The following is a 27,841-nucleotide window of genomic DNA, read 5'->3' on the forward strand; positions in this document are numbered from 1 at the left end:
GTCCCAGCAATTAAACACAAACTACTTCTTATATTTCCCCATAAATGGGGATGTATAGTTTTAATTTCCAAAGGCCATTTGCTGGGGGAACCACCTGCCAAGCAGACAAACCATTCCCCCCGCTGCCTTGCCGTTATCCCCGGCCTGCCATGGAGCCCATGGGGTGATGAAACCCAAGGGTACGGCTGCAGCCACCACCTCCTCCTTGTGCTATCTCATCCCCTGCCATCGGCAGGGTGGAAAAACAGCCTGTGATGAATAACTTAGCGCCAGGCACTTTCCCACCCATCAGCATGTCCTCCTACAGAGATGAGTGCCCTTAAATCAGGCTGGAAGGCGCTCCCGGCAGCTGTGATTTACGAGGACACCGACACACCAGCGGCTCACCCAGAGATCCCAACGTGGGGAAAAGCCAGCACGACACAGACCAAGAATTTGGGAATATTAAAATTAGAGGGTTGTATTTCCAAGGATGCTCCCCGATGTCATGTTTAAGGGATGTCCTCAGTCAGAGCTTCATGCTGCCCTTTGGAAAGGAAGGCACATGGACATGTGAAGTCTGATTTAGTATAAAATATCTTGTTTAGTATAGTATAAAATATCTTACTCCTTAGCAGCAAGAACAGAAGAAAGCCCGAGCACTGTTAGCTTCAGACACACCGCCCCTCTTGCTTTTGTAACTCACAAAATGTTCTATCGTGCAAATAATTATTTTTAATTCATGCTTCCCTTGGGATGCGCCAGCTTTAGGAGGAGAGCACTTCACCAGCAACTGAACCAGCCTCCTAGAAAAGCCAATTTTTTGGGAAAAAAAAAAAAAAAACTGCTCTGAGGGTTTCTGAGGAGCCCTGAGCACCAGCTGCCCAGAGCTCCCTTTTCTCACCTGCAGGAGCTCCCAAGACCCATAGAAGATTTGTGGATTGCCTTTGTGCCCATCCATCACCACACCAGACATTTGGCATTGCCTTTCCTTTGGCTTAACCCCTATGATGCCCACTGATGACAAAACCCATTTGATCCATGATAAAAATCCTGCTTTTAAGGAGCCCTTGCAGTTTATCAGCAGCTGCATTTCGCCTTTTGAGGAGCCTGTGGTGCCCTGCACACCTGAGGCCGTCGCTCTCCCATCACCTGCTGGTGCCTGCGTGCCACCAGGAAAATCAATCTGCTTTGAGCAGAGAGCTCCCCGAAATGAAAAGCCTTATCTAGAGCAAGTCATGGTGTACAAGTCACCCTCCTTGCCTGGGACGTGAAGGATGAGGAGGCAGAGTGCCCAGCACAGAGGCTATCTCCGTAAATCTGCCAAAAAGGAGCCATGGATTACTGCACGGGATTAATGATCTGTCCTTCACACAGAGCCCCAACCTCAGCATCCGAGCATCGCCGACCTCGTGGAGCAGCCGGGAGCGAGCAGGGCAGCACGGGGCTTTCTTTTCCAAACCACTTTTTCATTGCAGTGCCCCCACTCCTTGCAAAAACAGAGTTAAAAAGCATTTTTTTCCAGGGGCTGAAACACTCCTCAGGCCAGGAGGGAAGGGGAGAAACAGCCGAAGGGGGGTTACAAATAAGCGATGGACATAACTCCCCAAGCCACCCCGTGGACAACTAGCCAGAGCTGTGCTGCTGCCTGATTTCAGGCTTAACAGCCTTGTAAGCTGGCGGCGTGAAGTTAGATCTCCGGCCTTGTTTTATGTGGTTATGGTTAATCTTTTAGTTTTATTGTTTTGCTGTCAGGGGAGGACCTTGTGCCTGGGGATGGCTGTATAAATAAGAGCTTCTGCACTACATCCCGAGGCACGGCTACGGCTGAGCAGGACCACAGCAATGCCAAATTAATTTCCATATCCCGCCTCCAAATCACACCGCTGCCCGCTCCGAAGGAATGATGAACGTCTGGGTCGCTTCACGCCTCTCCCTCTGCTGTATATCCAAGGTGGATGCTAAAATTTGGGTAGCAATGCCTGAACCCTGTGCCCTGGGCTTGGGAAGGGGCAGTGGGCATCCCCCTGCCCTGATCCCCTGTCCCAGTGACACCTCCCCTCGTCAGTGCCAGCTCTAATTACCCGCTCTTGCTTACGGTCTGTTTCTAATTTAATTTGCATCCCGCTTCCCATATGTTAGACCACTATTTTTTTTTGCAAAATTGCCATAAAAATCTACCAGCTCAGGCACGAAATCTGCTCGCTGACCTTTCCCATCGTGATCGAGGATAATGACAAATTAATTAGGCTTTACCTGCCTGCCAAAAACTCACGTGCTTTGGGTGAGCAGGATTTTGGAGGTGTGCTAGCAGCCGCTTCCCACGGCTGGGCTGTGGGGTAACATCTTTCTTGAGCAAAAAGCAGGTTGTGGAAATTATAGGAGAACATGCCAAGCAGAGGCAGGGTGCATTCACATATTTACTGGCTTTAGAAAAATAAGTTTTTTTTTTTTGCTGTGAGCTAAATATTTACTACGATGTCCTGCTCTGGCTGGGGAGGAGGCAGGAAAGATGCTCATGCCAAGGGGCGATGGCTCCCAACCAGTTCTGAAAACTCTCTGCAAAGCTCGTGGTGTCGGCTTGGGGAAAAGAGAAGTCAGCCACCGCAAAGCAGCCTGGTGGCTTTGATGTGCTCTGCACGATGCTCTGATACGGGAGCTGCCCCCCGCCAGGCAGCAGCGGGCCAGGATTAAGCTCTTGGTGTCCGCGAGCAGAGCAGTGCACCTGTCCGTCTGTCTGTACCCCCTAGCAAAGAAACCTCAGAGCTATTCTGTGGGAAAGCCAGGGAAAAGCATAAAAATAAGAATGGAAAAGGGTTTGGATCAGTTTAAAAAAAAAAAAAAAGCCCCTGCTGCACTTTGCCCACCAACACACGTGAGCTGGGGGAACCTCTCGTTTAATTCCTGCTGGGACACATCAGAATAAATTGCAGAGAGAATTAGAGGAATAAATAATCCTTGCATCTTCAAAGGCAGGCTGACCTGGATGCTTGCAGTCAGGATCAATGGGCTTGAAAGCCCGGGTGAGATCACCTTGACCCCCGGGGTTGATTAAAAGAGCATTTGGAGCGGCCAGGCTCTGCGGGAGCGATAGGGGAAATTATTTCCACACCCGCAGCCACCAGCCAACAGGCACTGCCATCACAGCTTGCTGTAAAGATTTCCCCCCAAAATCAATGCCCACACCTCCTGGGAAGAGCCCCCAGGGCTTAACGGCAGCCACCACAAGGTGTCAAGCCTGTAAATGGTTGTGTTCTCCTGCTGATGACCACCACCACGCCAACACCACCGTGCCCCGTGCTGTGTCCCACCAGGACTCACCAGACACAATGGTGTAGCCGATGCCACGGGGACGGCCCTTGTCCTGGTCGACTGCTGTTATCATCCGCACTGTGGTGCCCTGCGGGGACAGGAGAGGGGTGTTAGAGCATGGCATCCTTTGGTGGCACCGGGGCAAGTCCGATGGGTCCCACCAAGCAGGCTGGGTTCGGCCATGCGCCAGGGCCGGGGGACGTGGGGACAGATGAGAAGGGTTTGAAGCATGGCAGGGACAGCCATCGGGGCTCCGTCGAGGCACAGCCACTCGTCGCCAGGAGCTCAGCAGTGGAAATCAGAGAAGGAGGTGGGAGTGAAGCATTAGCAAAGGCACAGCGAGCTAAAGGAGCTGCAAAGGTTTAATTGAAGACAGTAAGGAGGAGAAGGAGGGACATTGAGAACGGGGGATTGCCCACAGGCAGGGGACTCTGCAAGCTCATCCTCATCCTCCATCCTGCTTATGTGCCAGCACTAAGATACTTGAGGCCCCCAGAAGGCAGCGAGGACCACAAGAGTGACCCAAGGTCCTTGTTCAGCTCTTAAAATACAAATATCACACACTCCTGTCAGCTCCAGAAGCTATGCGTCCCCCGCCGCACTGCAGCGAGCCCATGTGAATACAAACACAGGCACATGCACATAATTAATGGAGTGTGAAAAAATTTACAACTCAGCTGTTGTTGTTTTCATTGGTTTATTAAACAGTGGGAAAAGAAGCAATCTTTTTTTTTTTTTCCTTGCCCTCAAAGAAAATGTCAGCGGAGGTGTTTGCATGGCTAACGAGGGAGCACGGCAGGCAGCAGCGCTGCGTTTGCCCCGCACTCCTTCAGCTGGAGGCCAAAGGGAGAGGTGCTACAGAAGCATCACCGGTGCAGAACAGGGACTTGCCACGTACCTGGCTTTTAGGGCAGGCAGGTCAGTCCCTTCCCTGATCTCCAAGGGCATTTCAATAGGCTCTTTAAGCAAAACCCTGCGGTTAGCCCAGAACATGCGCCATAAATCCCAGGGCACTGGCCTTTGGGCAGCGCTTGGCTGATGAGGCTCAGCAGCCTCTGGAGAACCTCTACATCACGGACAGGAACTGTCCTTTCTAAAAGAGCATGAAAAAAGGGAAAGGCAAGCAGCTGGGGAGCCCCATGGTGTGCAAAGGCATCTGGCTGCTCCAACAGCTCGCTCGTCGCCCACCGACAGAGCACAGGATGCTAAGGGCACACACAAATGGGGATGGAATAGGAAGATCCCAGCTTCCAGGAAGCATCCCCACCATGTTTAGGATCTGTCTGGACCTTCTGGAGTAGCAGCAGGACAGGCAGAATGGGTATCCACCGAGCCGGCAGCAGTTATCGGTTTTATGGCCAGTAGGAACAACCGATGCAGAGAGCCACAGAGCGTGGTCAATGGAAGGGGGATTCCCTTTCAGCATAAGATGGAATGAGACAGAGAGAAAAAAAGATGCAAAATTTGATGCTACACACAGGCTACAGACATTTCTTAGTGCCTGTGATGATCACAAAGGGCCTCGCCCACCACACCAGCAGAAATAACCAACCAGAGAGAGACCAGAAATGGGAAAACACACAAAACCAAGCCCAACCCTTGGCTAAAGCCATCACACGATGGCAAAGATTGAATTCTCACCAGCCACATCTCAATTTCCAATTCTTCTTCTGAAAATCCCACTAGACCACAATGCTATTCCTTGTACTACTTAGTTCTTGCCATGGCAAGGGGGGGAGAAGCTGCACCCTACATCGGAGGGGACCACCTTGAGCAAAACACATCTGGCAAAAAAAAGAGATTTCCATGAGGATGGAAATCCCAAGCTGTCTTCCAGCACCAGGAACTCTGCCTGGGGCTCACCCTGGGGATTTGTGGTGTGAACCCATGGCCCTCAAAAACTCCCAAATGCTCCTGGCACTTCTTAAAGCAACAAAAAGACTTGGGAGGTGGGTATAAACTGGAACAGAATAACTCTCCCTCTAGGGAAGGAGGGAGAAGATTTAGAAAAGTAATAACTTGGAAGAGTCTATGCTTAAAAGAAAGCAAAGAAAATAAAGAATGGCACATTATCCAAACAAAGTTTGAGGTTTTTTTTGAAGAGGGGCAGGGGTAAATCAATCCTTTTTTAATAAAACCCTGAGCTTTTAATAAAGTGTTCACACTGATGGACTAGAAATATTGTAAGAAAGAATTAACTTGGAGCTATTGAGACTCTAGGGCAAAAATAGCACTGATTTTACATTATTTCTTTAACCCAAGGAGTTTTTGGAGGGGCGGGGGTGGTGCTGAAGAACTAAAACTGTTTTAATGATATTTTACATGGATCTATACCATGCTATTGCAAGGGAACATACCTGCTGATCTCAGGACCGAGCGCCAGTGGGGTTTGCCCCCCCCCCCCCCCCAGCGTGCCTTTGCATGGCTCCCTGTGGGATAAAGCAGGCTTCCATGGGCCTCAGCTCCTCTCTTAGCAGGTGGATTTCACCTCTCTCACCCCAAACTGAAGCTGTGATGGTGCCTGGACCTCGCATCAGACCATCAGCACCTCTCCTCCAGCCCCTACTAACTTATCTGGAGAGCTTCGGGGATGCTATCTGGCCTGTGAACGGCGTGGTGATGTGCACCCAAAAAGACTCCAAGGATGAAGAAACACATCAACACCTTGGGTGCCCTGGGAGAGATGTCCGAGGCAGGCTGGGATGATAACCAGTGCCAAGGAAGAAGACAACTCCTCCAGGGACAGCAAAACCTCTCCCCACTGCGTTCCCTTCCTTTGCCCGATGAGTCTTTCTTCTTGGTGTCCAAATAAATGTGAGCCCAAAACGCTTCCAGTTGTGCTACCAGATCCTGGTCTGCCAAAAAATCACGGCACTCCTCTCCCCTCTCCACCCGTTGAGGATTAGGGACTTGAAAGGCACGGCACAGCACCGGGAGGAGCTGGCGGAGAGGGGGAGAGTGCCTCAGAAAGCTGCCACGGCAGATTCGGAGGCAAAAATCCTATTTCTCACTTCTTAATTCCAGTCAATTCCAGTCAAAGGGCTGATAGAGATCTGTTTGCAGTAATTTGCTGCAGTTTATCCACTCTTTTCACCTTCTATCGGCTCTTCACTGACGGGCTGGCTGACATGCTGTTGCTCGAGTGAGGAAATTAAAATTTGATGCAATAATCCCAAATAAGAAGGATTTTATTAGGTAATGTATACACTTTAGATTAGGTATTCTCGCCCGATACATTGATAGAGGAGCACAGACACGCTGTGCGCCGCAGATAAAAGGGGAGAGCGGTGGCAAGCGGGCGTGTGGGGGAAGCCTGAGCCATCTCCGGGACTGGGGCTGGCAGGAGATGGCCTCAGCACACCAAATGTCCCCCACAAACCCCTTAAACTGGGCGCACGGGAGCCCTGTTTCGGGCAGAAGCTGGCCGAGCCTTAACACCTTGACCCAAACCTGTCGTTATCCTTCCCAAAGCCAAGCAGGCTCCCTCGGGTGGTAAGGCAGGGCGCAGGAGGAGGTTTCCCATGGAGAGATTTGCCATTGGAGAGCCCCTGTACTAAACCCTACGCAGAAGACAAGCTCATTTTGTGAGATTCCTCCCCTGAAGGACAGGACTTTGGGGCTGAACCAAATCCTTTTGAGAGGATTGCTTGGTGCAAGCTGCACTCATCACCCCCTTCCCATGGGAATAAAGGCCACGAGATGGACCCAAACGCTGCTTCTCACCTTCTTCTGCTTGGCTTTGTTCCTTTTTATCCTACCTCGATGTCTTTGGAGATGTCACACAGGGCCAAGAGGAACTGGGTGGGCTAGCAGGGCTTCATTCATTTCCCATCTCGGCTTACACAGTGATTATTTGCTGCTTTGCCTACTGTACACCAGGTCACTCCATGACAGTGATGCAGTCTATAATTTTTTGACACCTGTGGGACTTCCATTTCTACAATTTCATCTACATTTTCTTCCCCCCCCAAGTTAAGAGTGATCTGAGTAGTGCTTTTTTTTTTTCCTTGTCTCTTATACAGCCCACCACAGAAATACTCCTTAATCTCAACAGCACTGAACCTCATGAAAGTAATTCATGAAGCCATTTTTTGGCCATCTTTGGGCTGGCAGACAGGTAATGTGCTGCCTGACTGTGGGATTTGTGACAGGACTCAGCCCTATTGATCCGGCACACTCGGAGCAGTCAGAGACAGAATTTTGCTCCAAAGTGAATAAAAAGGCATAAAGAAACGAGACTTTGCCACTGCAAGAAGTGAGCCATCAGGTGTTCCAGACCTAGCATGACTGAGGCGTTGTGGGATGGAGAAGCACCATTCTAGGACAGAAGGTTTTTCAATCCATGTACAAAAATATTTGCCCTACGGATGAAGCTGGGGAGGTGGATTTGGCTGCCTTGGGCTGGTGCTCGGGGTGAAGGGAGCAGAAGCTGTCCCCCGTGCTCCCCGTAGGAGGAAGTCGCTGCTGCGTTTGGGGACGGGGAGACATTTCCATGAACAGCAAGTCTGCTGACAAACCCAGTTTCAGAAGGATTGAAATGATTGGATCAATTTAGCAAAACCTGGGGGAAAAGACTCAAAATGCTGAAATGGCTGATCACTCTGGCATTTTCAAAACTGCCTCATTTCAGGAACGTTTACGTTTTTCTTCAAGTTTTCTACTAGGAATGGCATGCGTGGATGCTGTAGGGGAGAAAGGGGGTGAGCGTGTGCTAAGAACAACATAAATCCTTCTTAAAATTTCAGAAAAAATGTTTTAAGAAAACATTTTCCTTCTGTTTCAGGCTTCCTAAACCTCCTGACTAAGGGTCCCTTTTTAAAAAGCACAACATACGTTGGATTTGGCTTGAAACACGTCGTTTTAGAAAGAAAAAGGCTTGCCTCTATCAAGATGCCATTTGAACCTAGCCCTTGGCCTTGACTTGTCTCCCAAGCAATACAAACCCCTGACGGGAAGACGGATGAATTTCCCTGCAAAGGGGAGGTTTCCCTCCAGCAGCTTTGGGATCCCTCGTGCTTTCTGTCCTACAGCCTGCCCCGTTCCCCCTCGGCATGTCAGCTTGAAGCAGCAGCCCTTACCGGAGGTGAGTTCTCGTAGATGTTTGTGCTGTAGGGCAGGTTGATGAAGATGGGGTCCATGTCTTGAACATCCGTGATGGTGATTGCCAGGTTGGCCAGAGTGGATAGTGGCTTGTTCTTATCTTGGTCCTTGAAAAGCAAGGGCAGGAAAGGGTTTTTATCAGAAAAAAATAGAATTATTCAACGGCATAAAGGCTCTCAGTTGTAGTTGGTCAAAATCTACGAGTAGCCCAGGTAATCACCTCTTTTTCAAGCTACCTGCTGGAATTATCATCCACTGTACCTCCCTCTGAGCTGGAATACAATATGCATTTCTTTCCAGCATTTCCCCTTTTAATATACAGCGAGCGCCAGTTTGATTGTCATCGTGCTTTGGGTGGAAAACAAGCAACGTTTTGTTCAACACCTACTTGAAAACAGAAATTCCCTTCCATTGCAGCTACAGCCTAGACTCAGGCGTGGTGGCAGGTGGACCCTCATCCCTGCACCCCCTCGGGAGGAGCAGGAGCAGCCAAAATATCGTGGCAAAAAGCCCCAGACCCACCAGGGCTGATGCCTTTGCACGTCTGGTTCTCCACAGCAAAGCCCACCAGCATCATCGCGTCTTCTGGAGAAAGGCTGCTAGGGGCTTCTTGGGGCAGTGCCCCACTCTTGCTGTTGGCTCATCCCATGGGTGCTCAAAAGCCGCCCCGACATCCTCAGCCCTTTGCTAGAAGGGCAGGAGCAGAGCAGACAAGGCACAAAGGGAAGGAAATAAATCTCTCCTGACCCCCTAATCAAGCACGGCGGTGAAAGGCGACCATTAGAGGTTACCGCACACTTCTGCAAAATGGCTCTGAACAGCGCCAAGGACTGATTGCCAGAAGATTAATGTTAATTTAAACCGTATTCAACAACACAGCTTGTACATTATCCTCTTAACCTGCAGGCCTCAGCGTTTATGGCCTGGATTGATGCTTATTTCTGACTCGCACTCTGCTGTTATCATTATCAGGTTGAAGTCTTTCGTTTCTTCAGATAATGTTTTTTTCCCTCCCCTTCACCTCTTAAATTTTGGTTAAAGCATTACAGATAGCACAGAAAAGCGAGCGCGTTGCACGTTTCCCCATCTAGCCTCTCCCATGTTACCCTTTCCATCTCCTTCTGCCCTTGCTGCCTCCAGCCCCGGCACCGTACAGCTCCTGCCTTGCACCAAGGCTCCACAGCTCTTCCTACAGCCCTCACCCAACCCCAACCCACCACCACCCCACCAAACAAGGTCCCCATGCTCTTCTCCAGGCAAGCAGGATGCTGCATTTGCCCATCCCCTTCTAGCTCTAGAGGGCTGGATGGAGCTGGGTGGACGGAGGCAGCATCCTTGTGTCCTTAAGGCAACCAGAATCAGAGACATGGAAGAAGGGCCCATTTCCATTGGTGTCTGTATTTCTTTTCTCACTACATCCACAAGTCCAGGTCTGGTGTGACACCTAACAATGGAGCTGGACTACCATGAAAAGGCCAACTGATAGACACAGGATGATCTAGAGGTGGGGACATCAACTCAGCTTTGTTGGCATATGGAAGAGGAAGGTGAGAGCCTACGTGACCAATATGCCTATGTGATGACACTGGCAAAGCACTGCAGGATGTGAGGCATTCACCAGTTTTTCAGGCAAACTCCATCAGATTGTTAGACTGGAAGCAGTGGTGAGACAGTTAACTTCAGAGGATTTGATGTGTCTCAGCAGTGGAGGCAATGAAACATCGCAGTGTTTACCGGGGGGAGATGGAGGACTCGCTGCTGGAGCACTTAAAATAAAGTGAGATACGTTTCAGGGAAAAATAAGCTTTGGGGGGAAATTTCCACGGCCCTAAACATGCAGGGATGGGGCTGAAAGGTTGAGGTGTTTGCCCCCGGCCCCGCAGTCTGTGCTTGCCCAACCTCCATGGCCGCAAAAACCAAAGAAGCCCCGTGCAGCCCTCCACCTCCTCATGACATTTGTGGCTCTGCAGCAAGACAATGATCTTGATCGAATCACATGCTTCAAGAGCTCCAGCCAGCTGCCTGGAGGGGGCAGGAAGGGTTTTCCCCCCCTCCTGTACACACAGTGGATCAGATATATTGCAGGGCTGAATCTCACCTGTCTCGGTTGCATCTGAGATGGGAACGGAGCTGCTGCACAGAGCATCTTGCCTGGTGCACCTTATTTATTCCCTCCCTACAGACCTACAGGAATGGGAAGGTTCCCACTCGTGGTGGGGCATGAACTTGCCATCGTGGCCATGTGGGAAAGCCTCTCCTGGTATTGACTAATTAGGGTCTTGGTTTCTCCTCCCCTGCCCACCAAAATCTGCACTCTTGAGGTAAGAACTCAGCTGTTGCTGAGCAAGACTCGGCAGATTTCGTATAGCTGAATCCGGCCATAATAAACCAGGATGCTAAGGAATGGGACCAGTGGACTTAATGGGCTCTCCTGGCTCTAGATGCTATGCCAAATCCTTGCTTTTCAGTGTTATAAATCACAGAATCGCTGTGGTTGGAAAAGACCTTCAAGGTCACAGAGTCCGAAGTCCTGCTGGAGAGGAGCAGCTGTGCTCCAGGAGCTGCCCAACGCATTGCAACAATGCCCTTCTAGGTGGAAAATGCTCAGAGTTGCAGGCAGCTTGGCCACTGATGACCAATGATGACCGTCAATGCTCTCCACCTTGCCCTGCGATGCTGCAGCTACCCCCAAAATGCCCATATCAGCTCCCCTATTCCCATATCACCACCGAATCCACCCAGCATTGATAGTTTACAGGAAAAACTGGATGTCCACATGACGACAGGGCAACAAAGTGAGTTGGCAGTGGCTCCATCCCTCCAGAAAAACATGGGCAGGAGCAGACTCACCGTCGCGTTGACCTGGAGCTGGTACGCCTGCGTCACCTCGTAGTCCAGCTCCCGGATGACCGACACGATGCCGCGGCCGCTGTCGATGGCAAAGAAGCTGGAAGGAGGCTGGAAGGAGTACAGCACACTGCCCCCCGCCCCCTGGTCTGGATCCGTGGCATTCACGATGAAAATCGGAGTGCCCACCGGAGTGTTCTGTGAACAAAAGTTAAAAAAAAAGACATGGATAAAGCCATGCACCAGCATATTTCCCCATCAGACGCACGTCAGCAATTTCTGTCGCCCACCAGAACCGATATCCACAGACCCAAGAACTCGAGTCCTGTATTTTTAGAACGTTTCTAAGTTATACAGCTGTTTCCTTTATTACAGGATTGCGGCAGCTATAATAGTTGTTGCACGCTTATAATCATAGTTATACAGCTGTGGTCAAGATGGCACTCTATCACAAGCCCTTATTTTCCCAGACATCACAACTTTCCAGAAAAAATTACTCACTCTTTACTGAAACTTGTTTTCTGCCCAAAGGCACTTTTATTTTCAGTGCCAATTCGCTCGCTGCTTTCACCGTAAGGCATTAAATATAAAAGAGCACACACACACACACCCCAAATGCATTAAATGCAACACAGAACTTTACATAAAACTCAACGTTGGAGTTTCCACAGCAACTACAACCTGGCCCGATTAATGCAGGCATTAACAGTTAAATCGTCATAAATCTGTAACTAATCTACATGCATAAAATATGCAGCTGAGTGCACAAAATCAGCAACGGCAAGTGCAGTTTGGCACTTCTTATTGTTTAACTTCGCAGCGGGGAGAACAATTATCCATTTTTGGTGGAACAGCTGCATGTTCCTATGCAAATCCTAAACTCGTGTATTCGCCTCGCTGCGAGGGCAGAGGCAGGGCTGGCGAGCAAAAAGGCGGTGCTGGGGGGGACGTGGGCTGCAGGGGGGCACATGTTAGGGCAGTGGGTGCATTTGCAGCCCTGGCAAATTAGCCCTGCTCAGCCCGAGGGGAAGCATCGGAACTGCTGGGGAGTAGGGAGGGAGAGGAGCAGACCCAGCCCTCGGGTTTCACCGCCTTGAACAAAACATCAGAAACGAGCTGCAGCATCCGAGTGGTGCTCAGGGTGGGCACATCCAGCAACAGGATTTGCTGTGAGCTCAGTCAAAGCACAAGGAACAGGGAGCCCTCAGCACACCTTTGTGAGCAGAGGCTCCAGAAGCCACCCTGGATGCACGCCATGACCCCGCACATGTCCCCGACACCTCCTGCCCACTGTCACCTCTTGCGAGGTGTGAGAGGCTGCAGCTCCCACCTCGACTTTTCGTTTCTGTGCTTTATTTATTTATTTTTTCCTTCCTCTAAATCAAGCTGCTAAAAGCAGCCTTGCAGGGTACGGCCCGGGGATTATTTTTTGAAGCACGTTCAACTTTTCTTTTTGTGATCAACAATCATAAAAGCATAAAAGATCCAGCCGGAAGGGACCTCAAAAGAAAAACCCGTCCCCTCGCTACACCTAAATCGTTTCCATCCTTAAAGCCTTCCAGCGACAGAGACATCACAGCCTCCCCAGCCGACTTATCCCAGCAGTTTGCTACCCTTTGCCTTACGACTGCTCGCTTTTTGTCACGCTTAACCCAGATCTGCCCCGCAAGCCCTGGCCTCGTGCTGTGTGTGCCATGTCTTAATCCTGGCTTGTGTGTTCACGGAGCTTGGAGGGCTCAGGAGGCGTGCTAGGGTGGAGGAGCCCTTTGTGGGGGGCTTTTGCTTATGGGGCAACCCCAGAACACCTCCTCGGGTAGCACTAGGTATCCCCACAAGCTCCTCTTTTGGGCTATCCCAAGCCACCATGCAGCCTCAGAGCATCCTGCAGCCCTGCCCAGCACCTCCATCCATCCATCCATCCATCCAACCATCCATCCACGGTTCCTGACAGGATCAGCACCTCAGGTTACCCGCTCACAGAGCTGGGTTGCACCGACGTCTGGGACGTAGTGTCCCCAGGAAGAATAATATTCATAAGGATAAAGCCAGGCTCGATGAATACGCTTCCTCTTTTTAAGTGCCCCCAGCCACTCCTTTTAACATGCAAATCCGCTCTGGTCACTCCGATTAGAGGAGAGCTTGATTTCCCCGGCATTGTATTGCAGACAATAGCCCCGGAGCAGGCTTAGAAGAGTTCATCATCTCCTCGCCTGAAGCGGCCGCGTCCTTCCAAGGGAGACGCTTTCTGGGGGGACAAGGAGGTGACAAATCCCGGTGACACCGCCTGAGCTCCGACGTGGCCATAGCTTTATTTTTAATCCCCTTTTTACAGCTTTGCTGCTCAGGTCCCTCCATCATCCAGGAGAGCAAATCCCATACAAACAGGGGGTCAAGCCCTAGATGAAGACCTCCTGCCCCTATAAAGGTCCCATGGGCAGCATGTGCCCATTTGGGATGCTGTAAGGACTAGGGGATGTCTCACACCATCTGCCTTCAGAGCTGCGGAAAGGCATCTTTAAAAATCCTCTTGCTGTTTTTGGGTCAAGCAGGCTCAAGCTATTGCTCAGCAGGAGGCTGACATCTTATTTTTCAGAAGACACAGTCCATCATCCGAACAATAGAGCAAAACATCTGTATCGACATCGCTGGCTCGCTTTTGGGGTCGGAGCACAAAGAACAGGCAGAGGGCAGGGCCCAAGGCGATGCAATGGGCACACTGAGCATCGGGGCTGCTCGGGCCGGGCCGTGTTTCTGCTTTCTGAGCATTTGGGCCATTTGTGGGGCTCTTCTGAGCATCCCTCCTGGCTGTTCCTCCTCAATGGTGCTTATGTTTAATTCACTGAGAGGCAGAAATAGCAAAATCTGTCTTCTGTCCAGAAGAATGGAAATGATGACAGACAGGAGCCTACAACATCTTGTGGCAAACAGGTGAGCTTCCTACATAAGCCCCCCATTTTAGTTTTTTTTTCCCATTTTTAAAGCTTTTCTCTCACTCTGGCAGCCAGTGGTGAAACTTCCCACAGGAGGAAAAAAAAAAAAAAAAGAGATGACAAAATCATGTCATATCATTAAATCTTTGTTACGACGCCAGCAGATGTGAGATAAAAATAACCATGCAGACAGATGCCTCCTGCAGAGGAAGAGGAGGGCAAAGGGGAGCGGGTCCCGCTTCGGACCGCTCCGGCACCACATCCTTCACCCAGGGAGGATCCACGGTGTGCGAGGCCTTTTGTGCCTCCTGGATTTTCCCTAAGGAAATTTTCACCATGGTGAAAATCCCGTAGGAAGAGGCTCAAGCCCCCTGAGGCCCCTTCTCGAGCATCTGGCCACGTGCAGGACCTCCACACGACCTCCCAGGGCAAAGTCACCCAGCAGAAGCCGGTGGAGGCGATTAGGATGCGGCTGCGTGCACGCCGGACCAATGCAAATAATGTGTGAAAACGGCATGCAATCTGGCCGAGCAGCTGTCTGAAGGTCGATGGGATGCCAGGAGGCAACGCGAGCGGACGGGGGGCATGAGGGATCCAGTGCTGTGCCCTCCACATCAGCCCCAAAACCATCTCTCCGGCCCTATATCGGGTACTACTCTTTTTTTTTCCCCCTGCTGACCACTCCTGTTAGGAGATGCTTGGCTGCTCATGCTACCCCTCAGGTCAGCCTATTACCCTTAAATATATCCCTGCTGCCATTTCAGCAGCTCAGCTCCCTCTCCCCATAGCAGACTGAAGTCTCCTGCTCCAAAAATCCCAGTGCTGGAGCCAAAGGCTCCCAACACCGATGCTCTCCCATCCCTGGGCAGGAGGCAGCACGGATGCTCGGTGCCTCTTGCCCAAGGCAAATCAGCCCAGAGGCGATGAAACCCCAGTTCCCAGGCCCCTTCTGCAGGCTCTGCCACGAGTTGAAGCCAGCCCTGGCCCACGGGTTTGCTTTCCCCCGGCCGCCAGCACGGGCCTCGCCAGCTCACGCGGATGCGCGCGGGCTTCCAATTCCCTTGTTCGTTATTACGCTTTTAATTACATTTATTAATTGCATTACTGCTAGTCTGAGCCAAGCAATTTCCAATTTCAAAATTTGATTTTAAAACCTGATAATTTCCCTTCTTCTTCTTTTTTTTTGGATTGAAATTCACCCCACCTTTCAATCAGCTCTCGTTAATATGTATCCCTTGCCGCTCTCTCTATTAAGTGACCTCCCTCATTATCGACTGACACTGGCAAGCGGCCACCACAGAGCTATAATTCAATTGAGGGGCTTTTGAAAACACCATAAACACAGCTGGAAGAAGACGCAGCGTCGGAGCCGGGGACTGAATTACCGGCTTGGCCCACCGTGCGCGGGGCTGGGAGCGCTGCTTCTCAGCAGACGAATTCAAGGCAGGGAAAGCGAGGTGCTTCCCCCGAGGACCACCCTGGGAAGCCACAGATGACACCCAGGGAAGTGTTGGGTGACAGCCCCATGCAAACCCAACCTCAAAATACTGCTGGTGTTGTGCCTGTAAGGAGGCAAGGCAGTGTGAGCATGGACCTGGACGTCTGCAAGCAGAGCATCCGCGGCGACATTTGCTGCCTGGAACTGCCTTGCACATCAGCAGGCAGGCATGTTTGGCCCCAAGGGACCTCCGTGCACGGAAATGAACCCCAGGTAGCTCCCCATCAGGTTAATAAATCACCTCCTCGTGCCCTTTTCCCCATCCCTTCCGGTATCATCCCTTTTCCCCTCCCTCCACATGAAGCACCAGCGAGCAACGAGAGCCAAGCAGCTCAGCCCACGGCCACGCAACACCTTCCTCCTCGGCTGTGTGCAGCCAGGGACGACACCAGAGAAGGCACACGGATGCACATTCACAGGCTGGGTGCTCCGGAAGGAAAGGATGCTTTCATCCCGGAGAACAATTTGGGTTGGGAAGGAGCAAATTTGGTTGGGAAGGAACCAGAGCCACGCACATCTTCTCTAAGCCATATGGCTGCACTCCGTGGCATTGACTAATGCATGGAATAATTCCGAATCAATGCAGTGAGCTAGCACATTGCCCTCCAAGCACAATTATAACACAAGGAATATCATCAGGCCAAGTGCATTCACAGCAGAGCCCTGCTGGAAAGTGAAGGTCTTTGCCCATTATTTGCCATTTTCCCCAGTCATCTGGAAGAGGGCTGGGAGATGGTGAGGGATGAAGGGCACAGGCAATCGAGATGGAGAAGCTGCATTTCTCTTATTTTTCCATCCATTATTGAGGAGGTGGGCAAAGACAAAACAAGGCTGGGAGGAGACAACCGATGGGAGCCCAATGAGACATTTGAAAAATCAAAGGAAAACACCAAAAACAACCAAAACCCTAACGACAGGACAGCAGCGCCGCTGCTTCCACTTGATATTAATTGGGTGACACTTTCTTTTAATGGTACATTAATTAACGTGGAACATCATCGGAAGCCCACGACACCCGCATTAATACAAATGAATTCATTAGCATCGGTGTTATTACGGGAAACGACAAATAAATCTGTAACAGTGGGGCCCTTCAAATAATAGCCACGAATCATTAGGTATTGCATTCATTTGTAGAGCATACCACAAACACATCCACGAGGTCTGCAGGCACTTATCTGCTCTCAGTCTCCTCTCCATCTGCTCCCTCCCAGGCCCTCAGAGGGGTCCCAGCCACTTTCCTCCCTCCCTCTTGTGCCCCCAGGAGAATCCAGTCTCCAGCCCAGCTGGCCGAGGAGGAATTGGGACACCCCTTCTCCACCAAGACTTCTCACTGTCTCCTCCTGCCCCTCCTGCTCAGATGGAAACCTGCCCGCTTTGCCATCTCCGTTATTTATTTATTTATTTGGCACCAGATTAAAAGTTTTAAAGTCGATCCTAAAGACGAGCACGCTGCTGGTGCACCAGGGATGCCAGACCTAACCCTAAACCCACCACACCACTATGCCCAGAAGATGGGGGTGAGCTAAACAATTCCTGCATCAGGTGGACTTAGGGAATGGCATCAGCACGCTGTGCTGAGATGTTCAAAAGCCCTGCCGCCGGAGCAGAGAGCCTCGCACCTGCTCCCCTGGTTTTTAAAACCACCTCCTCCAGCCTTTACTGACGAGCTGGCCCCAAATGAGCAGGTACCCGTGCCAGGTGGCTGTTCCTGCTGCAGGCACACCAAGCAGCCCTGCACGGCTCGCTGTCACCTCACGGAGCGCAGGTGTCACCGTGGGACCGGTGACATCTTTCTTTCTCCCATTTCTTCCCGAAAACCTTTTCTGGGTCAAAAACAGACCGTGCCAAAAAGCACTGGGTGCACGCGTGGCTTTCCACACAAGCAGGGCTCTGGGTTTGTCGCTGACACACAAGTGTCTCCCTGCCCGCAGAAAACCTTGGTGGATAAACGTGAACACAAGCATGTAATTATAACACCGTAGCGCAGTGATGCTACATTAACCATAATCTGAAATTGTTAATGTGCTTCAGTGAGACCTCCAGAGGGTATCCTTGAAGGCTAGGGGAACGGCACGGGCATTGCAAGCCCTCTCCCAAATCCTCCCGGCCTCCTGTGCCACCTCCATCGGTGTCAGTGCAGGGAGCAACTCCCTGAACGTGGGGGTGCTGCCCCAGAGGGATAATGGAAAATGAGGGGCAAGAGACAGAAAAAATGCTGGGTTTTGACCCTTTTCTATACAGGGATAGAGATACAGAAATACAGGGATAACTCCTTCCTTTTCCTCTCTCAGCTCAGCGCATCTTTCTTCAGGCAGGGGAAATGACAGCAGCTCTGCCAGCATCCTCGCCAGCTCCAAGGAACCTGCACAGCCTAAACCCCTGGCATTCCCTTAAAAACAGAAACACCAAAAAGGAAAAAAACAAACAAACAAACAAAAAAAAACCCACCCCAAACCCAACAACCCTCCCCACTTTGGGCGCTGATTACAGCAGCTCGCCTCCTGCTGATTACAGCTGATGGTCCTGGCTGTTTTTTGCCCCTCCAGACCAGACCATCTATTACTGTGGGTCTGGATTTTTAAGGTTTGTTTCTGACTGCTCTTCTTTTCTTTATTTTATTTTTTTCCAGCTCGGCTAGAGGGTTTATTTTGCGCTCGGGCTCTTTCCTACCCTGTCTGGATGTGCTGATGGATTTCAGCGCTTGCCAGGATCCAGCAAAACCAGGCTCACCGGCTAGCATTAACTTCTAACCCCCGTGTAAAAATAGCTGCAATAAAGCAGGGTGAATAATCTAAGCCTCACCTAATGTAACTTTGATTAAAAAGTCCTGCCCTTTTCATCATTCCTTAGTGGTAACTGGGGGAAGAGCAGCAGCTCGCCCTTCCCGAGGGCTGTAAAGCTGGCACGACAGGGGAGAGCAGGGCTGGCACGGGGGGGACGCAGCAAAGGGACCAATTCCTCCCTCGTGGTGCAAAACCCCATCACAGGAGCAGGTTTTGCAGAACAACAAGGAGCTCAGGTCCAGGGCAAAGGAGCATCAGCGTCCTTCCCCCGGCCCCAACATCTCCATGTATTTAATTATTCTCCTCTGCACTCCCGGTGCCGGCAGACTGTGGAAGGAAGCGCTTTGTTACGGTGTGCAGGAGGAGGCAGAGGAGGTTTTAATTTCACGCCTCGCACCAGGCACCGCCGTTTTGGACACCGTTTGCTATCTGACTTCTGGCCCTATCTCTGGTCCCGGTGCTCCTGAGGCAGCCGCGGCCAGTTGGCTTTTTAATTTATTCTCTGCTCGGATGGGGACTGTGCTCAAGCGAGAGCCCTGGCTGGCCAGCCGTGCCCTTTTAATAACCAAACACCTTTCCATTCGGAGCTGTGGGGTTGTACAGGGCCGAGCACGGTGCCGGGCAATTTGGGGGATGGGGGGGGACCAGAGGACACCCCACTGCTGTGGGTCACCACCACGAGACTCCTGCTCGAGTGCCTGGCACTCAACCTTTCTCTCTCCATTTTTTCTGGTTAATCTTTCCTGCCTGCAGCAGTGCCTGCATGTCAGGATGGACAAGCATCCTGCATCCCAGTGCTTCTGCTGGAGGAGCAACATCTCCTAAACTTTCTGCATAGGACTGAGGATGGCCAGCAAAATCCCTCCCTCCGTTCACACTACATATTTGGGAACCACCGACCCCAGCCTCACAGCAGCCTGGCTAATAATTTCCTTTGTTTCCACAAGCAAGAAAAGCAAGGCACAAAGTCACACTCACAGCATCCCTCCCGTGTCAGATGAGCATTTTCCAGCAGGGAAAAAAAAATAAAAATAGACCGACCCGCTTTGAGACCCCGACCCCGAGATGATCACACCCAGGGGAAAAGTTCTTCCCAAACTTTCTGTGCTGCTAAACTTCTTCCCGAGCCCCGGCCCTCTTTTTTCCAGGGTGGTTTGTCGATACGGAGTTCAGATCTCTGGCAAAGGACAGGGGATGAAAGAAATCAGAGCAGGTAATTGCGGCGTGAAAATGACAGCGCAGCGATTTACACAGACCAAACCAGACGGCGGAATACCAAGAGGCAGCCGGCGGCGGCGAATCGATACCTCCCCAGAGGTGGGATTATTAGGGGGAGAAAGGGGCTTAAAAGATCCATAAGTGCCTGATGAGCAACTATTTCCAAACGACTGGCCGCTGCATGAGAATTGGGACGTCCGTCCCCAAAGCCTGGCACCTCTCCCCGGGGAGAGCCCCTCTGTCTTTTACCTAACTCAGGCTCCTGCACTGGGAAGGCAACAAAAAGGGGCAACTAGAAAAAAAATAGACAGAAACACTGTTTTCCAGTCTTTTTCTTTTTGCCACCTTACCCAAAGCATCCCTGCTTTCCTTAACTGATCTGATTCATTAATTCTCCTTATTTCCTACAAAAGGCAGTCGCTTTCCATCAGCATCTTTTCACTCCCAATTTACACACTCTGCTCAGCTTCTCCAAGCCGTGGCCACACACAGGGTAGGTCCCACAGAGCCTTCACCACCGGCAGGGAATGAGATCGGCCTTATACCTCCTCCCACAAAGCCACAAGGAGCCACCAGGGTCCTCAGCACCACCACGAGGCGGTCACTTCTGCTCTCAGCCCCAGCAGAGCCTGTCGCCCCCACCAGGCATTCCCCTCCTGCTCTGCAGGGACAGCCTTCTATTATTTACCTAGTTATTTTCTACTGAACACATAGAAGAGGAAAAACAATGATTTTTCTTAATTTAATTTTCCTTGGAGGAGCTATTTGCCAGCAATTAGGTCAGGCCAGGGAAGGAGGGCTGAAAACTAAGGACTCATCACCCTCTTGGGAGGCGTCTGGGGGAAACGAAACCCCATTCTGCACTAAAACCAGTCCCAGGGATGGGAGCTGGGATGGTAGGATCTGGGAAAGGGACAGCAGCCACAGCCTCTTCTGCCTCCTCTTCTGGCCTCCCACGTTGGCCAAGCTGAAGCTTTTGCACTGCCAAACCTTGCTGCCTCCAGAACCCCCTCCCGGCAACCTTTCCAGCCAAATGACCACTCTTTACAGCAATGTGAGCCCACCCCCAAAAACAGAACAAAGAAGGAAAGGGTGACTCAAACCTCCTATGTTGGGGCTTTGCAGAGTTCATAGGATTTAAGGTTACACACCCATAGGAACTACACAGAGCATGGGGAGCACCAAGAGACTCAAGCACAACAGTGACCAGCACTACAAACCCAGAAAGTTCAAGTGGGAACAGCAAATATGAGCTTTAAGGAGGGATTGTTTCATACCTATACAAATAATATTAAAAAAAAATAAACAAAAGGTGCCCTAAACCCCCAAACCAATGAGACCTGCCAAGATGCCTGACAGTCCCAAGAAAACCAGCAGACAGCAGCTGTTCCCAATATCTTCTCCCTCTCCTGAAGCCTGGGCAAAAGGCAATGAATGAATGCTCAGCAGCAACAGATGTGGGCTATTTTGGGCCAAAAAGAACAAATGCCAGAGCGGGGAGGGCGTCACAGCAGCAGCCAAGAGCCTGCAGTGACACAGGCTCTGGAAGCAAAGCCTCACTGGTAACCACTGGGGCTTCAGGTGAGGAGAGGAAATAAGTCCCCGCCACCCAAAATACCATGAAATGGGGAAAATGATTTGCCTAGCAGGGCATTTTATTGGAGTTGTGTTTAGTCATGGCCATGACATCCCTCTGGCCTCTGCTTTGTTCTCCCAGCACTCCAAAACGAAGGAGACACAGACCAGGCACCTCGCGTGGTCCCAGTTGAAAACCAGTGAAACCAGTGCTGGAGGGAGGCAGCAGGAGGGAAGATACAGCACCGCTAGGTTCTGGTAATGAAGGAAAAAAACTGAAGGAAAAAAATAAATACTGAAGTCAAAGGAAAATTTACCTGGGTAAGGATAATGCAGAAACAAATATTCAGGTTGAAGCCCATATGCAGTTATAAAGAAAAAGAGGATTTTTGATAGCTTGACATAGTTCTTGGTCTTTATGTGTTCAACACATGCTTGACCCAAGTCTTAAACAAGAAATGAGAAGCAGAGCATGTTGCCCAAGTCATGACAAGGAGGAGGATCTGGATCAGCTATAGCCAACCCCAAAGAGGCAAGAAAGGCAGCCCCATGGGTGCCCACCTGCTCTGGCACCAGCAGCCCTTCAAGACTCAACAAGCTAACTGATGTTTCGAGAGCACATCTACTTAAAACCAGCTGCACCCGGCTAATATTGTGTGGCCTGAGCCTCAGATGCTGCTCTTTTTCCCATCAGTCAAGCTCAGTGAAGGATTTGCTGTTTGGGTTTTGTTTTGTTTATTACTTCTAATGACTTTCTCATTATCATTTTGCTGTGAAACATAAACGATGGTTATTGGAGAAATCATATTATTTGGATGACTTTATTAAATTAGAGAGCAAATCTGTGTGTATTTCTGGCTCAGGATAAATGCTTGAACTTTGAGAGCCCAAAATGCATTTTCAGATGAAGCCGTTTTAGGGAAGCTCTGGAATCAGCAGCTAAATTTGCCCTCAGCTGCAAGGGAGATGTATGGAGGGGTCAAGCTCAATTTAATCCCCCCACCACCATAGCCATTTAACCAAATCACCAAACCAAACCTCTGCTGCTTCCAGGGCCGGTTAGGAGAAACTTGAGGTTTGAGGAACGTAACAGTGAAATAAAGGAAAAACAGTGCTGAAAAATAATAGTCCTGCCTCGTGGCCCCAGCTCAGGTAGAAATAGAAGCAGATATGCAGAGGGCTAACAGTGCTGGTGCAGGTGATGTGCAGGAACTCGAGTAGCACCGCTTAAAATATGCGGGGCCGTCTGGCACCTTACCTGCTCCGGGGCTCCTGGAGGACCACCGGCAGGGCTCAGCTGGTTGTGGCAGCGGAAGAAAAGCGTGTGTGAGACAAAGACAGGATGAGAGAGCTGCCGCTAGACTGGTGGAAGAGGTTGCAGACATCCCAGGTTTGCTAATTTGTGAAAGCATCACGGAAGACACGAAGCACGTGAAGTTTCCCATCAAACCGTGAATGTCTGCAACGTTTTCTCCTCCTTTCCATCCACCCAAGCCCGGGAGGGGACCAGAAACCAAATACTTTTTTTCCAGGCATCAAATCAAAGCCCCCCAGCCTTTTCAAACCCATAGCTGCCAGTGGAATAAACCCGTTAAAAAGAACAAACTCCCCTAAGCACACCCGAAGGGAAAAAGGCAATGGGAAATCAACCTGATAAAAGGTCCGTTAAATGAAAGCTCTTTCTTCATGCCAACCCAGAATATACCGCTGGAAACCACAGAGCCTGGTGAAAGAAACAAGGCGCAGGGGCTGGCAGTGAATGATGCCCTGTTCGCACAGCACGCCTAGGAAAGGGGCTGCACGACCAAACACGTTGATGAAGAACCGATGTGACACTCTGCTAGCAAACCCCTGTGTCCAGGCACGACATCCTACTTCTTACAACAAAAGGACAGGAATCCTATAAACACGTTTACCCTTTGAAAAACAGCTCTTGACACCAAATCGATGGAAGCAGCCTGCACCCTGTTTCCAAGCGAGGCTGGCAAAGCGCTCACTTCGAGCACAAGGAGAGGTCCGTGTTCTGTACCCCACCTCTCCAATGCCCCAATGCACCTCTCATTGCCCCTTTCCTCCCTGGACACACCACTTTCCAGAAGCTATGGCACCCCATAAAATCCAAACACCCCAGCAAAAGACTCTAATGGATGGGAAGACACAAAAAAAGAAAAGCAGCTGTAGCCCACCATTTTTTCCCCCAACTTGTAGAAAGGGAGAAAGAGAAGAGCCAGGGCATGCAAAGCCTTTCAGTTTAATGTATCATGAAAAAAGAAAACTTCTGTCACTGCTTAAAAAGGTTTTTGACAGGTCTTCATTTGTAACCCACAAACAAACGCAGCTTTTCATGCTCCATGGCCTCCGATATTGCTTCACAGCAGACCCGAACCCAAGTTGCCACTGAAAAGACGGAGGAGCGACTGTATTAAAGCAGCTTTCATCAGAGCTTTTGGGTGCACCAGAAATCTTTCATTTCAGGGGCACAATGTGAATAGCTGAAAGCTGCCCCAAAGCATTTCCACAGCCTGGGGTGGACCAGCTCAAGTCAAGCCTAACAAACGAGGCATTAATGTGGAGGACAGAAAGCAACGCTGCCTTGCCCTGTTGAAGCATGGGCAGGTGGGACAGCCTCCTCTGGAGAGGTTTCCTCTCCAGGAAGAGAAATGGAAGAGAAAGCCATTTTGTGTGCCATTGGGAAGCTGAAGGACTGCTGCCACTGTGACAGCCCAGGAGATACAGACACCACAACCACTAACTCAGCTTGAGCACCTCAAAAACAGCCACAGAAGCCCTGCCTGAGAATGGGTCCGTGGCTACCTGCTCCAAATCTCACCAGTTCCTCCTTGTGCATACCTTTACCTTTAGCCAGCATTATTTAAGTTGCTATGTGCCCAAATCCTTCCCTTTTAGAGATTTACAAACCAAGCTGAGCATGGAAATACATTTTTCAGCTGCACAATGCAAGCCAGGCGCTTTTTTTTTTCCTTCTTAATTTTGTGTTAATTTTGGTTCCTCACTTTCTTTCTGCAGAGCTCCCAAGATTTCGTGGCAGCTACTCACTCATCCCTCCTCCCGACAGCGGGCCGGGCGGCCTGGCTGCCACAAAGCCAGGTTTGTCACCAGCCAGAGGAATCCTCTAGAAAGAAAACCTGCAGGAGAGAGATAAGAGGCATCTCCCCCGCTCATCGGAATTCAGGGAAAAGACCAAAACAAATATTAATGAGAGGCACTTAGCTGCGCCCGTTCGGCAATCAATAACGCGCAACAAGGCGCACCGTGGGGCTGCACGCTTCACGCCGGGGCTGGGGGTCCGAAGCGGAGGGGTCTTCTGCTAATCCCCTCCTCCAGGTCACACCAGCTGCTCTGCAAATCCCCATCCCATCAGCTGTCAGAGAGGCAGGGGACCGGAGCGGTGACAAACACCTCTTCTGGTTGCGTGCGATGATTGCGTTCCTCCAGAAGAGCCAGGTACCTTTTATTGTTGTTGTTAAAATCCAGCCCTTCCAGTTCTCTAAAAATCTGATGTTTTTGTGTGCCCCAGAGCCGTGTGCAGGTGGCATTGTGTCACTGGGAGGGGACAGCTTCCCTCCGACATCCCCCGTGGGGACAGGGTGAGGGAGAGACAGACATGGGGCGATGCTCCCCAACAAGCTGCAGCGACTCATTCGGACTGACCTCCGAAAAGTGTAACTGCAGCTCAGGAACCTGTTTTACCTTTCCCTGCCCATTTTGCACAAAATCCACATTGCTCACACCCCTATAGGGACCACCTCCAACCCCTACCTCACAAGCTGTGGGCACAGGGGGGTGGTGAAGGGACAAGGGTGAGGAGGGGAAGTGGCCAGGGAATGCTCCCCCCGCCCGCGCTCCTCCGGCAGGATTCCTGGACCGGCATCCGAGGGCGCTTTGGCGGCTCCCGCGGTGCTGGCTGCGGGAAGAGAATGGCTTTCAGCTCAATTACCCTTCACATTCCGATTCCATAACGCTCCGATGAGGCTTTTTAACCAAAACCCAAAAAAAGCACGCCTGCCGCAGCCCGACCTCAAGCGCGAACGTGCAGAAGGGACGCGGCTCGCCGCCGCCTCCAGGCTGCCCGGCGGTGCCCAGCCTTTCCTGCGAGCCTCCTGCTAGCACCAGGCTCCTTCTTGCCCCTCTTCTGGTCTCCACCTGCCTCCTGAGCTCCCAAATCTGCGAGCACCAGGCTCGCAGGCTCCCCAGAGATGCACATAAGGGGCGAGCACAAAGCACCATCACCACCGCTCGTGGGTCACCACGCACCGTGTCTGTCCCAAGGAGACAGCTCAGCATGACACTACGCTCTGTATTTCAGGGGTGCTTGCAAAAAGACAATAAAACAGTGAAGGATTCACTGCTTCACACACCTAAAAGTGAAAAACAGGTCTTCTGGAAAACCCACTGACCTCCTGGTGCCTTCGGAGCACATCGAAGACATCGTGCCACCATGCCGCAAACCAACCGGGTAAGATGATGGCTAAGGACTGATGCTGAAACACATGCTCCAGAGGAAAAAGGACACCAGCTCCACCCAAAACCACATGGCACACCTGCTTCTTGCTAAATAACCCCCAAAAACGATGCTCTAATCACAGCAGCAAGAGCTACGGGTCCCTTCCCAAGGGCCAGGGTCCCTGCCCTGGCAGGAGGGGTGACCAGACACAGCAGACATTTCTCCTGGCCACCAACTTTTCCTTTTCACCCCAATTTAGGGGCAAACCATGCTTTTCAAACCCTCTGTGCAACAAATCCTGAAAAATTAAGAACTTTCTGATTTTTGTCTTGAAACGAAATTGCCTTGGACCCCTATATATTCATTTTTTCTTGCTGTCTTCATTATTCACACCTACTGACAGAATAAATCAACCACACTTTAAGTTTCAAGATCAATTAATGGTGGAAATTAGGCGATGGCTGCCTAATAGTGATTGAAACTTTTTCCTAGATCAAATTTCTTCCATTTGTAATGCAAATAGTTTGGAACCGATACAAACAGTTCAGTTCACACATAAATATTTAAAAAAAAATACAGAGAGAGGCTGATTTAGCCTATTATTTTATCACAAAGTATGACCAGCGGTAGAAAACTTATTATACATGGCTGTCCCTGACGCATTACAAAATAATAAAACATAAAACGCAATTCTGAAAAAGAAATTGGACTGAATCTATTGCAAGAGCGGTTTTTATCGTCCTCCTTTCGAAGCCCTGTTTCTGCACAGCTTTCCTCTGTGGAAATTCCCCTAATTCCCCAGCAGCATTCCCCTAAATATTTCCGTCTTAATTAAAACCAGCTTTTTTACTGGAAAAAAGTCTTGGCGAGCCTGTCCTGCCAGCTCTAACCACCCCCCTGCCCTAGGTGTGATGGGCAAGGACGCTGGCACGTGCCCACCTTGTGGCTCTGCTGCTGAGCCTAGGTGTTTTGGGGTGGAAAAGAGCGATATTTCCCACAGGAGCAGCATCTGGGGCACGCGTTAACAAATATTTCTGCAGCCAGGCGTGCAGGTGGCTGGCGCAGCCAGCTCTAAGTGGGCTCTTTTCCACCCCTTTCTCCCTTCCCCTGTCCCTTCGCCTACCCCAGCACTGCACCAGTCAGAACAGCACGACTATTTCTAATTTTCGGGCTGCCCCCCCTCGCTGCAGCATCCTTCCAGAGCCAGCCCAAGTTTTGCCTCGTGGAAATGACTGTTATCTCCAGGACACTTTACGCATTACTTCCACGCCATTTGGGGTTTTCCGCCCCAGTGGTTTCTGTTGCGTCTCTCATTTCGCTCCTCGAGCACGTGTTTTAAAGAACCAGGGTCTCCTGTTCAGCCAGGCAAGGGATGGGTCTGCCAGAGACTGCGGCTTTCTCCCTCCCCAGGGGATTTCAGGATGTCACCGGCACCCTCTGAGGCTCTCCATCTGGCATCACCGTGCACGCAGCAGCAATAACGACAAAACCTTGCATGACAATGACCTTCAGAGGGGAGGATGCTCCCGGGTCTGAGCACCTGCTCCATCACACGGCACCTTCCTCAGCACAAGCTGTGCCTTACCCAGCACATCACAGCCTGTTCCCCTCAAGCACCTTGCCTCAGTGCCTGCAGAAAGCAGCAGGGAGAAGCCGGTGGGCTTCCAAACGGGTCTTACCTTAAGGAACTGCTAGTATCCAAAAGTCCAAGACAGCCCCCAAACTTCCCTGCACTTTGATGACCCGTTTATATTCTGCGGACAGTGGGTATCTTTCTAAATATTCACAAACTCAACCCAGAGCCAACACACGGGGCATCCCACCCTGGCCATATCCAGGGGCTTGGACCATCATTGGGGTCCTCTGGTCCCCTGCATGCAGGAGCAGCTCACCTCCTCCCTGCGGGTACAAGCCACCTGCACAGCCTCTCGATCACCGGTGACAAAGGGCACTGCTGCCAAAACCCTGACTTGGACATTTTCTGCACGTAAAGGAACGTTTTCACATTCCTCCTCTGGAAATAGCCCCATCGTGGCTGATCACACGGGCTGGGGTTGAGAGGGGAGGGGAGAAGGCTGGGTTTCTTTGAGGGATATTACTTTCTACCTAGTGATTACGGAGCAGATGAAAC

General features: G+C 50.8%; 1 protein-coding gene across 7 annotated transcripts in view; it reads right to left on the minus strand.

Annotated features, from left to right (window-relative positions):
- Nucleotides 1-27,841, minus strand: part of CDH23 (cadherin related 23) — a 132,590-nt gene that overhangs the window by 61,350 nt on the left and 43,399 nt on the right. For all 7 annotated transcript variants that reach the window (XM_083844376.1, XM_083844375.1, XM_083844379.1 and 4 more), the window contains 3 exons: nt 11,242-11,436; nt 8,370-8,498; nt 3,301-3,379 (listed from right to left, as the gene is read on the minus strand). In XM_083844376.1, coding sequence (XP_083700502.1) covers nt 3,301-3,379; nt 8,370-8,498; nt 11,242-11,436 — 403 coding nt within the window. The remainder of the gene's footprint in view (nt 1-3,300; nt 3,380-8,369; nt 8,499-11,241; nt 11,437-27,841) is intronic.

The sequence above is a fragment of the Anser anser genome (genome assembly GCF_964211835.1).
Source record: "Anser anser genome assembly, chromosome: 7".
NCBI classification, from domain to species: domain Eukaryota; kingdom Metazoa; phylum Chordata; class Aves; order Anseriformes; family Anatidae; genus Anser; species Anser anser.